The following is an 11,725-nucleotide window of genomic DNA, read 5'->3' on the forward strand; positions in this document are numbered from 1 at the left end:
GAGTAGAGTGTGCAGCAGGCCTTGAATAGCTTGGTTGTAAATCTTGAACATCTATAAAGCTGTCTCTTTCATGCTTATCTGCTAACTTCAAGCACTTCTGGCCTATACTGCAGGCAGAACATCTCTTCAGTTTCTGTTTACAGTCTTTTTCTAATGCCAATACAAAAGGATCCTCTGGAGCCAAATTTATGCCACTTTGCCACTCAGGTTTATTTCTCAGAGTAAAAAACATATTGGCATAAATTACTTCACTTCTGCTGTCTCCTTAAAAACAACATTAACTGCAACAAGGTATTGTAATGCAATGTTCCATTTATTGGCCATTTTTCTCCTGACTCTAATTTGTACAGGGGCCACCACTGGTTACAGTATTTAATTAAATCTGCTTTTCTTATAGTTCCTCCCGGCCCATCCCCTAATTCTTTCCAGTGTGCCAGGATACATCCTAACGGGCTTTGCTTTACTACTTCTTTGCTACTTGCAGACCCCATTTTACTCTTGGCTTTATCCACTCTCCACTGAAATGTTTCTTGACAATCCTACAACCGCTTGTCAATCTTCTCTCTAACTTCTTAAATCTCGGAAGTCTCTAACGACTCTCTACACATCAATTTTACAACTCTTAAAACTGCTCAAAAGTCACTGTACCAACACGGCCTTTCACACACCAATTTTACAACGCCTAAAACCGCTCAAAAGTCACTGTACCAACACGGCCCTCTACACACGAAAGAAGGAATTGGGGTCTTATAAATGAAAGGAATGAAGCAGGGTATTAGAGCAGGATCGGGCATGGATTAAAACTGTTAATAAAGCAAACCATAAAAAAAACCTTCTGGAAAACACTCAGTAACAGCTGTAAAGGCACCAACAGAGCAAAAACTTTTAGCAGACACACAGCAGCCAGTGACACTTGTTAGTACACACAGGGAAAAGAAACACTAGTTTTACACAAATTACACAAAACAATACATATAGCGATCAGACTTAAGATATTTTTTTTTTTAAAGCCAAGGCCAACAATAATAAAAAAGTCATCAGACTTCTTTCGGGGCCTCTAACCCCTTGGTACCTTTTTTGGGGATCTCAACCCCCCCCTTTTTTCTTTTGGGGCCTCTAACCCCTTTGTATCACTTCAGGAACTCTTCCTGTGATACTGCACCCAGCATATGTCATCACATATGTCTTATGGGAGCTTCTTAACCAAAGAAACCAAGAACGTTTTAAATCAAGCTACAAATACCTTGAATTTTTGCAGTCGGTTGGTCCTTCTCTGCCCCCGCAGAGAGCCAGTGAAGTGCGGAGTCCCTCCGAGAAAATCCCGGGGCACGCCAAGGGAGTCCCCAGCTCCAACGGATCCTGCAGCCAGGCAGAGAAGTCCTGCTGTGCTAGGTCGCTAAAACTGATGCCTGAAAGACAGGCTGGAAATAAATCCCCATAGACTGATGCCTATAGAGCAGGGATTTGTTTATTGCAGTGCTGGTGGTGGGGGGGGGTTTTCTTTACTCGGACAAAATTTCTTCCTCCAAGGAGAAAACCTCCATTTCACATTTCTGGCTATGCTGGAATCAGTGGCTTCTCTATTTTAAGGAAGGGGAGAAATCAAGGGAATAATAATGCTGATTTTTGTTTTAATCCTCTACTCAGAGTAAACCATGAACTCTCTTGATTTATTTTGTTGTTTTTTTTTTTCTTTTCTCTTTTTCTCTGTTCTGCATATAAGCAACTAATTAACTATATACTAGCCATTACATTGTATAAAAAGTTATTCATCTCAGATTATATGGGTATCAAAAGTTATGATTCAGGTTATATAAGCATCAGGTTATAAGTATAGAACTTATGATTCAGGCTACATAAGTAAAAACTATGATTCAGGCTATATACGTGTAGAAGGCTATGCTTCAGGTTATATTGTTATTCTTCAGGTTATATTGATAAAAAGTCATGATTTAGGTTATATTGATATTAAGGTTACATAGATATCTTATAACCCAAGCTATATAAGCACTTTGTTACTTTAACCTAAGTTATATAGACATCAGGCTATGCCCTGTGCCTGATCAGTGCAGTCTGTCCTATCTTCTTATTAAATTCCTTTCTAACTCTTTCCTGGTGGAGGGCTCTCTATTCTGTGTGTATGTGTGTGCATGGGGGGCTGAGTGCAGCAACTGGTGTCAGACCATGAGTCGGAGGGCCTGTGTATCCATGGTGCCAGCAAGTGGAACAAGTGCAGGTAGATGTGTGAGTGAATGCGATCACTAGTGAAGATCTAGTTGGACTAGCTGGGGGAGTAGGTAAAGTGGACTGAGAGCGAGTGAGCGAGTCTCTAAGGTCCAGGTCTGGGTGCGAGGGCGCCTGTGTATCTCTAAGGCTGGGAGCATTGGGAGGGGCCAGCTACTGGGACCTGGGAAGCCCCGGCCAGCTTTGTGTGAGAGCGTGTGTGCGCATGCGTGCGCGCGCGCGCGTGTGTGTGCGCGCGCACAAGCGCACAATGGTCTGTCCCAGCAACTGGAGCGGGGCTGGGGCCTCGGGGGCTCATATATCCAGGTGCTAGCACCTGGGGAGACTGGGATCCAGGGGCCAGGTATGAGTAGAATGAGGCTTTTGGTGCTGTCTCTGTTCACATGAGTGCTCTGAGCATCTGTTTGGACCTAGGGACATGGAGCAGCAGCAGCCTTGCCTCTCTCAGGCTGTTGTGTCCAGCATGATATATTTTCCTCTAATGTTCTCTATTGCAGTCATTTCTCTTGAGCACTCAAGACCAAAAAGGGAAGCTTTTTGTTTTAAGAATGAACATGCTGTTTAACAGAGCTACAGTTCTTCCAATGTTTTTGAAAAAACATGGTGTCATAATTGTTTCTCAGTGGTCCTATTTTGCCTGTTTTCAAACACATCTGAATTCCATGGATCTTATAAAATGAAAATCTTAGGGAACCTTTGTTCTTTTCACTGTGTAGGTAAAAGTCCTGCACAAATGTACTATCAGAATATATGTTTGGTGAAGTAAAGACTTAGATATGCTTAGCTTTCATCCTTCCTTCTCTGTTCATGTCATGTCTTTAATATTTGCTTAAGTGTCCTCTTTAACAGAAGATAAAGATCTCAGGATCTAATTTACCCTGAAAGATTCTTAAGAAATTTGTAAATTTGCATGTTTTATTTAGAACTCAACAATTTCATCTACTCTGATGATGCAAGATTATCAATCTTTTAAAAATCTTGGTAAACTAAAATGTGATTGTTGTGTTCTGTATGGGGAAATGATTGCATTTGTTTCATATATATCCATATCAGTCACCAACCCAATTTTTAATATATCTACTGCTGATAGCCTATTTATTTGTAGAACTCGGCGAGGACAGCACTATTACCGTCTTTTGGAAATTTCATCTACTTGCTCAATAGTCTCATTATGCCAGTGAACAAATGAATATTCCCATGTTTGCTACAAGAAGACAGACTAATAATACAGGATGTTCTAAAGCTAATCAGAGGTTTTATTAAAGTTCCATTGTACAATTGGGATATCTCATCACGGTTTCAAGGACTAAAATAGGAATTGGTAACAATTTGCTTCTCATAGTAAGAGAGGTAAACCTTTTAATTTAATTTAACATCTCTCCTTTTAAAATAATTACTTTAAAAATGAGTGTATTACATTTCAGAAATAAATTGAATTGCATCTTTCTATTCTGGTTCATTTATCACTGTCATAGAGAGGGAGCTCAAATTCATCACAACCCAGACTGGGACCAAGTCAGTGTGCATTTTGTAAGAAAGAAGGTCACTGGAAGCGCCAGTGCCCTGACCTTGCCAATCAAGTGCAAGAAGCTATTACTGCAGCTGTGGATAACAGTGAGTGACGGGGACCGGCGGATACTGCCCTAGCAGATCCGCTGGTTAAAATGCAACTAGGGACTGATAAAGAGATTGAATGTTTAATTGATACTGGAGCCAGATTTTCAGTTTTGAATCAAGCTTTGGTGCCTAAAAGTGAAAAATACATTAGAGTCAAGGGAGCCACGGGCCAACCAGAAAATGCATTCTTTTTAAAACCACTTGAATACAAAATTGGAAAAAGGATGGGAATACATCAATTCCTCTATTTACCTAATTCACCTAAATCTTTGTTGGGCAGGGATTTACTCCAAAATTTGGAAGCAACGACTGAATTTAAAGAAGGAGAAATAAAATTTAAAGTACCAGAAGACAAATTAGTTTTAGCATTAGGGTTAACAATTGGGTCAAGGGCAGAAAATAATAACACCTATCTAGAACAAATATTGAATCAAGTGTACCCAGGAGTATGGGATGCTGATATTCCGGGAAGATCAAAATTAGCTGACCCCATTAAAATTAAATTACAAACAGGAGCCAAGCCAGTGATTAAAAAACAATATCCCTTAAGATTAGAAGATAGAAAAGGGGTAGAACCCATAATCAGTAAGTTTCTGGCATCAGGACTATTAAAAGAATGTGAATCAGAGTTTAATACCCCCATACTGCCAGTGAAGAAACCTAATGGAACCTACAGACTAGTACAGGATCTGAAAGCAGTTAATAGAATTACTAAAAGTATCCATCCAGTAGTAGCTAACCCTTACACGCTACTAACAAAATTACGAGAGGATTTAATCTGGTTTTTCAGTCATAGATCTCAAAGATGCCTTCTTCTGTTTACCACTTGCAGAAGAGAGTCAAGTGATTTTTGCTTTTGAATGGAAAAATCCTAGCACAGGAAGAAAAAAACATCTTACCTGGACAGTGTTACCTCAAGGGTTCAAAAACAGTCCCACGCTTTTTGGAAATCAATTGGCTAAAGAATTAGAACAGTGGCAATCTCCACCTGGAGAAGGTACACTTCTGCAATATGTAGATGACTTGCTAGTTGCTACAAAAACTGCTACAGGGTGCCTTGAGTGGACAGTGAGCCTATTGAACTTTCTGGGATTAAATGGTTATCAAGTATCTCAACAGAAAGCTCAGCTGGTGCAACAACGGGTGACCTACCTTGGATACGAGATCTCTGGAGGACAACGATCTCTGGGGACCGCATGGAAAGAAGCAATCTACCAAACACCTAAGCCACGAACTGTAAGAAAACTTCATGCTTTTCTTGGAATGACAGGTTGGTGCCGGTTGTGGATATACAATTATGGACTAATTGTGAAGCCTTTATATGAACTAGTAAAGGTCTCTAAAAATGCTGTGGTATGGACTCCTGAAGCTGACAAAGCCTCCAAAGAATTGAAGCATGAACTTATGAGAGCCCCAACCCTCGGACTTCCTGATGTAAGTAAGCCTTTTTGGCTGTTTTCACACGAGAGGCAGGGGATGGCTCTGGGAGTCTTGGCACAGCGGTTGGGCCCCTACAAAAGAGCAGTAGCATATTTCTCCAAGCAACTGGACACTGTGAGCAAGGGATGGCCTACCTGCCTCAGAGCCGTTGCAGCAGTCATAATGAACATTGAAGAAGCAAGAAAATTCCCGCTAGGACAAAAAATGACTGTTCTAGTGTCACACACAGTGTCAGCTGTCCTAGAGCAGAAAGGAAATCACTGGTTGTCTCCTTCAAGATTTCTGAAATATCAGGTGGTTCTGGCCGAATCTGATGACATTGACATTCAAGTAACTAACATTGTTAACCCTGCTTCCTTTCTGCAAGGGAAATCTGAAGCTGAAACAGTAGTACACGATTGCCTAGAAACCATCAAAGCTGTGTACTCCAGCCGCCCAGACCTGAAAGAAGAACCACTCCCAGATGCTGACAACTGGTTTACTGACGGCAGCAGTTTCATGAAACAAGGGACGCGAATAGCTGGGTATGCTGTGACCACTGTCTCTAAGGTAATCGAGTCAAATTCATTACCTGCAGGAACTTCAGCACAAAAAGCTGAACTGATAGCTCTAACCCGAGCGTTAGAGCTGGCCAAGGGAAAAATCATCAACATTTGGACAGACTCCAAATATGCTTATGGAATTGTCCACGCGGAATTTGGAAAGAAAGAGGACTCTTAACATCTCAGAAGAAAGTTGTCAAACATGCAACCGACGTCCTCAGACTCCTTGAAGCGGTAAAACTCCCATCACAGGTGGCAATTATGCATTGCCGAGGACACTCTAAAGGTAACGCTCTCCCTGAAGAAGGTAACAGATTGGCAGATTATGAAGCCAGGCTAGCCGCTGAAAGAAAAGAGCCAGTAGTGACTGCATTAATACCCACTGAAGTAGATACTAGGCAACCAATAAATTATCAACCATCAGATTACAAATGGATGCAAGATAATAAAAGAAAACTTCTAGAGAATGGATGGGGACAGTTAGAAACAGGCCAATTAGTAATACCTGAGAAAGCTTTGAAACACTATGTGAAATCTGAACATAATAAAACTCACTGGGGAGTAGATCCTCTCAACCAATATCTCAAAGCGCGAGTTGCAGGCCCATGTTTGTTAGAAGTCATTAAAGAAGTAACATCACAATGTGACATTTGCTTAAAGAACAATCCAAATACAACAATTAGGATAGAACAAGGAGTGATTGACAGAAGAACTTTTCCAGGAGAAGTATGGCAAATAGATTTTTCTGAACTGCCAAGGAAGGGTATCTATTACTACTAACTGACACCTTTTCTGGGTGGCCAGAGGCATTCCCTTGTAGAACAAACAAAGCTCGAGAAGTAACAAAAGCATTGCTAAATGAAATCATCCCTAGGTTCGGAGTACCCAGAGAAATCTCCTCAGATAGAGGAACACATTTTGTGCACAAATTGTGCAAGCAGTCAGCAAAGTACTAGGAATTCAGTGGCAGCTTCATACCCCCTACAGGCCACAAGCTAGTGGTCAAGTAGAGAAAATGAACCATATGATTAAACAACAAATAGCAAAAATTTGCCAAGAAACCAATTTGTATTGGTACCAGGCTCTACCTATCGCCCTTGTGCGACTCAGAATAAAACCTCAATCAAAAGAAAAATTAGCCCATTCGAAATTCTTCATGGTAGACCTTACGGACTAAATACCACACATGATGAAAATTTGGCTCAAGTAGGCAATCAATATATCTGTATTTGAAAGCAATCAACAAACAATTGCATCAGAAATTTAATACAGTGTTTGAGCCAGATCATAAATTGCATGCAATTGATCCTGGTGGCTGGGCATATGTTAAGAATTTTTCAGGTGATCCTCTACAAGAGAAGTGGAACGGACCTTTTCAAGTCCTTCTGACAACTTTCACTGCAGTTCGCGTAAAAGAGAGACCTACCTGGATTCATTATACCCGAGTCAAGAAATCTCCTGTTAAACGATGGACTGCAACAGCTGTTGATGCTGAAGGACTGAAACTGAAAATCAGCCGCAAACTATGAATACTTTGTTGCTTTGTGGCAAGTGACTATAACCTTCAATGTTAACAACTATTTAGCTTTGTTAAAATCCATAGCTAACCATACTAAAATAAGGGATTGTTGGTTGCGTAGAGAAGGGCAACAGTTACGCTCACCATTGTTGAGGGTGCCCTCCAGTAACTAGACTAAGCTAAGCCCGTATTCCCTGTGTGAGCATAGACATCAATGTGAACGGCCAGGCTCCCCTATGGGAACGCCTTCTTTTCAGTTGACGCTTGTCAATCAATCTATTGAAGTTTGCAGGACCCAATCTTGGTTATTTTAACAACACTAGCAATTGGACCAAAATTGTTCCCCTACCATGGACCTGGTTCAACGTAACTTTACTTGTCCCCTCACAACAGTGGCATAACTATTTGTATGCCAGACGCACTAACAACCCCTTAATAAGAATTACAGTGAGTTGTGATTTGCCAGATGGTTATTGGTGGTTGTGTGGAAATGGAGTAGCCCGTAAACAATTACCCAGAAACTGGACAGGACAATGTACAATGGGATATCTTGTCCCGCACATACAGATGATAAATCACACCAGTTCAATTACAGGAATTGTTAGAAGAATTTGGAAAAGAGTTGAGAAAAATCAAATAAATCGAAGTGTACCATCCAACCCTTTAATTAGATATAACACAGGTTTTCATAGCTTTGTCAGGGCCTTACTATTTCCTCTAGGAATAGCACACTTAGAAATGGCAATAGTGAACATCTCAGCAGAAATGGAAATAACTGCAAATACAACAGCAGATGCCATTGAGCGGCTGCAAACAGAAGTCAATTCCCTGAAAGAAGTGGTGTTTCAAAATCAAATGGTACTAGATATGATTACAGCACAAATGGGAGGAGTTTGTACCCTAGTAAATACCAGTTGTTGTACGTATGTAGATTAATCAGGGCAAATAGCAACAGATATACATACAACCTGGCAACATGCAAAGGTACTTCATCAAGTAACAAAAGATGACACTTCGTGGAAAACCCACCTGTGAGAATCACTTACGTCTTGGCTCCCAAATTTCAATTAGCTAAAACAGTTATTCATGGGAATTTTGCTTTTAGGAATAATCATTCTCTGTACCTGTGTATTCAGTCAATGTTTCCTGTGGTATTGCAAACGGACTACAACTTCTTATGATGACTGGAAAAGTTACCAGTTAAGGCACAAAATAGAAAAAGGAACATATTTTCGAGGAATGCACGCAGAGACCACAATATAACTTGTGAAAGAATTCACAGAGGAGTAAAGAAAAGGAGGGATTTGATGTCTATATAACTTAGGTTAAAGTAACAAAGTGCTTATATAGCTTGGGTTATAAGATATCTATGTAACCTTAATATCAATATAACCTAAATCATGACTTTTTATCAATATAACCTGAAGCATAGCCTTCTATGCTTATATAACCTGAATCATAGCTTTTGATACCCATATAATCTGGTATGAATAACTTTTTATGCAATGTAATGGCTAGTATATAGTTAACTAGTTGCTTATATATGCAGAACAGAGAAAAAGAGAAAAAAAGAAAACAAACTTACCAGGTGTATAGTTTTAGAGATAGATAAGTGTAGTACTAATGAGAAATTGGCAAGCCAAAGCCAATTAGCCACAAAACAAAGAATTTAGGCCAGTTAAGACCAGATGGACCGAAGAGCACCGTAACTACGCATGCCCCAGAGACAAAGTTGAAAAGTTCAAGTGCGAAGAAGACTTTAGAAGCCTTCATCAAAGACCCCCAAAGACCCCCGAATTGGGGAAGTGCATGCGCAGTGCAAAGAATTATCTAATAACCATGAGATCATGCTATGTAAATTAGTTCTGGCGCGTATGTGATGATGCTGTAATGACATAGCAACATTAAGCAAAATTTACTGTATAAATATACCACAGCACTTGACAAAGGCAGGTGAGTTAGGAGGAAAAATTCCCCTCACCACCAGCGCTGCAATAAACAAATACCTGCTCTATAGGCATCGGTCTATGGGGATTTATTTCCAGCCTATCTTTCGGGCATCAGCCAGGCAAGTGTACTGACCAGCAAACTATTTACACGTGACTGGCCCTTTTTATCCCCTTACCCCTCTATTTGTCCACACTTGTTCCTCCCCAAATCACCTAAACCACTCCCTTGTCCTGCCTTTGGTTCCTCCCCTAAACATGTCATAGTAAGTTCTGTGCAATCCCATCCTGCAAGGAGCTTTGGGGTTCAGTCTGTACTGACGGTTGGAGACGGACGGTGATGAGAGATCTCTATAAGCAGATCTTGGAACATGCGGTTTATTGCAAAGGGCGTGGGTATAGGGGCACTGCTTAGAGCTGCAGCTGGCAGCTCTGAGCAGGCCCAAGAGAGCAAGAGAGTAAGCGGGTAAGAGAGAGAGAGAGAGAGAGAGAGAGCGAGTGTAAGAGTGTGCGAAGAGTAAGAGAGGAATGGACTGGTGAAGTCCTGGTTACAATACAATAAATCATCTTCTGTACTGAATATTCTAATTGTCACTAACCAATCTAATACAAGATACAAATCCTATAGCATTTACATACAGCCTATAAGAGTTCTTATATTACCATAGAGTGTTACATCTTAACTTCTAAAAACTACTCTTTGGACCCCTTCTGCTGAGCTAGTAGGGTCTGCTCTGACCCTTGGACCTGCCTGCAAGCAGAGGGTATTGTTCAATCAAGAGGGGATTACCTTCAGTCGGCCATACCATTGTTTTCCATTTGTTCAGTAACTAAGATTTGGTATTTCAAAAGTGGCTTTCATTTCGATGTCGCCTGTAGTTTTCATATTCCCAAAATCTTTTGTCAGGCAATCATATTTATAAGGCTTTCCTGTTTCATCTTCCCCAACACCATCCCAAACTGCTTTTCCCCTGTATCTCATAAAAAGTCCCACTCCTAGGCAGCAACCTCCCTTAAGTCTGGTGATCTGGTGAGATCTGGTGATTTGGAGAGCCGCTCATATTTCTCGGTGCTTCTTCTAAAATAATCTATGCTGTATAAACATACTCAGAGATTTTAATATTTTGGTCACTCAGAATAATCTACCTATATTTTAGAACCACGATGGTTACCACATTAGTGAGGGTTGTTTGACTGCATACATGCAATATGCGCTTGCTTTAAAAGGTACACTTTGGTTAAAAATTAAGTAAATTAAATTTTATAGCAGAGCATATTAAAAAACTTGGCTATTCACAGTACTTCATCCAAATTGCTTAAAATGCAAGCCATTCAAGTATGCAGACTTTCAGAGGAAACTGAACTAACTGCTATGCAAGTTCTAGAAATTATACAGATGTAGGTTTTTATCCTAGAAAGGCCTAGCAATTTTTTTTCTTCAATGTCTGAAAGAAGTTAAAGTTGTAAAGAGACCTTCCATGCTATTAAAGTGCAATACTACATCTGAATTTTCAATCTGCATAGACAGTGCCTCCTGACAAAAAAAAAAAACAAACTTCTCTTATAATCTCAGATAGTTAACAAGAATGACATAGCTATAAAGTGAATAACTTTTTTTCAAAGCTCTTTCCTTAAATAATCTCTCCTTAAATAAATGCAGAAAAAAGACTTTATCTGGTTCAGACAATGCTCTGTCTAAGGGAGTTGCCATAATGAACTATTCAGCGAGAATTTGGGAGAGAAAGGAAGGTGAAGAGGCAAAATGGTAGCAGGGTGACAAACAAAGATTGCTGTGGAACAGTTTCAGGAAAAAATGGATCCAGACAAAAACTCAATTACGTAATGAAAACGATCCTGTTTCACTGTTAAAGCTTCTGATAACCGATTAGAATAAGTCCTTAACCTATAAATCACCTTGTATTGCATCCTCAGGTGATGACCTAAAACCCTATGAAATTTCCAGTGACTAGTTTCTTCCTTATTTTAGTTAAGAAAAGGAGTGACCAAAAGAAATAATCCCCTTTGTTATAGGTCTGAAAAATATCGAAACTTACTATATGTAACCAAATACCTCGGTGGCCCCCGAGCGATTAGCTAATTGCTGCCACCCCGGGCCCTGCGGGCCCTGGAAGCCAGTGGACCTTGGGCTCTCCCGAATTTCAGGAGAGGAGAGATCTCCTAATGACCTCTCTGATGGCCTGTGGGCACGGCCTGAGGCCGCACTCCGGCCCAGCTCTTCTCTGTGCTGGCTGTCGGCCGCGACAGACCCCGAGAACCGCCTCCTCCCCGGGGCCGCGGCGAGGGCCCCGGAGCGAGGACACTGCTGTTTTGCACGTCTCCGGAAAGCGACGGGGCGTCGCTGGACAGCTCCGGAGCGCAGCGTAGTGCCTATGTTCTAAAGACGGCGCGGATGTGTG

General features: G+C 40.9%; 1 protein-coding gene across 1 annotated transcript; it reads left to right on the top strand.

The window, feature by feature from the left end:
- Window positions 1-5,131: 5,131 nt before the first annotated feature.
- LOC108445672 lies at window positions 5,132-11,707 on the top strand (the record flags this gene model as incomplete). Its single annotated transcript, XM_017730282.1, is given in 3 exon segments — window positions 5,132-5,989; window positions 5,992-6,129; window positions 11,472-11,707. Coding segments are annotated over 3 exon segments (1,232 nt in total), but the record flags the coding sequence as incomplete, so codon positions are not given.
- Between the last annotated feature and the right edge of the window lie 18 nt (window positions 11,708-11,725).

Source organism: Corvus brachyrhynchos, unplaced genomic scaffold (genome assembly GCF_000691975.1).
Source record: "Corvus brachyrhynchos isolate BGI_N302 unplaced genomic scaffold, ASM69197v1 scaffold663, whole genome shotgun sequence".
Lineage (NCBI taxonomy): Eukaryota > Metazoa > Chordata > Aves > Passeriformes > Corvidae > Corvus > Corvus brachyrhynchos.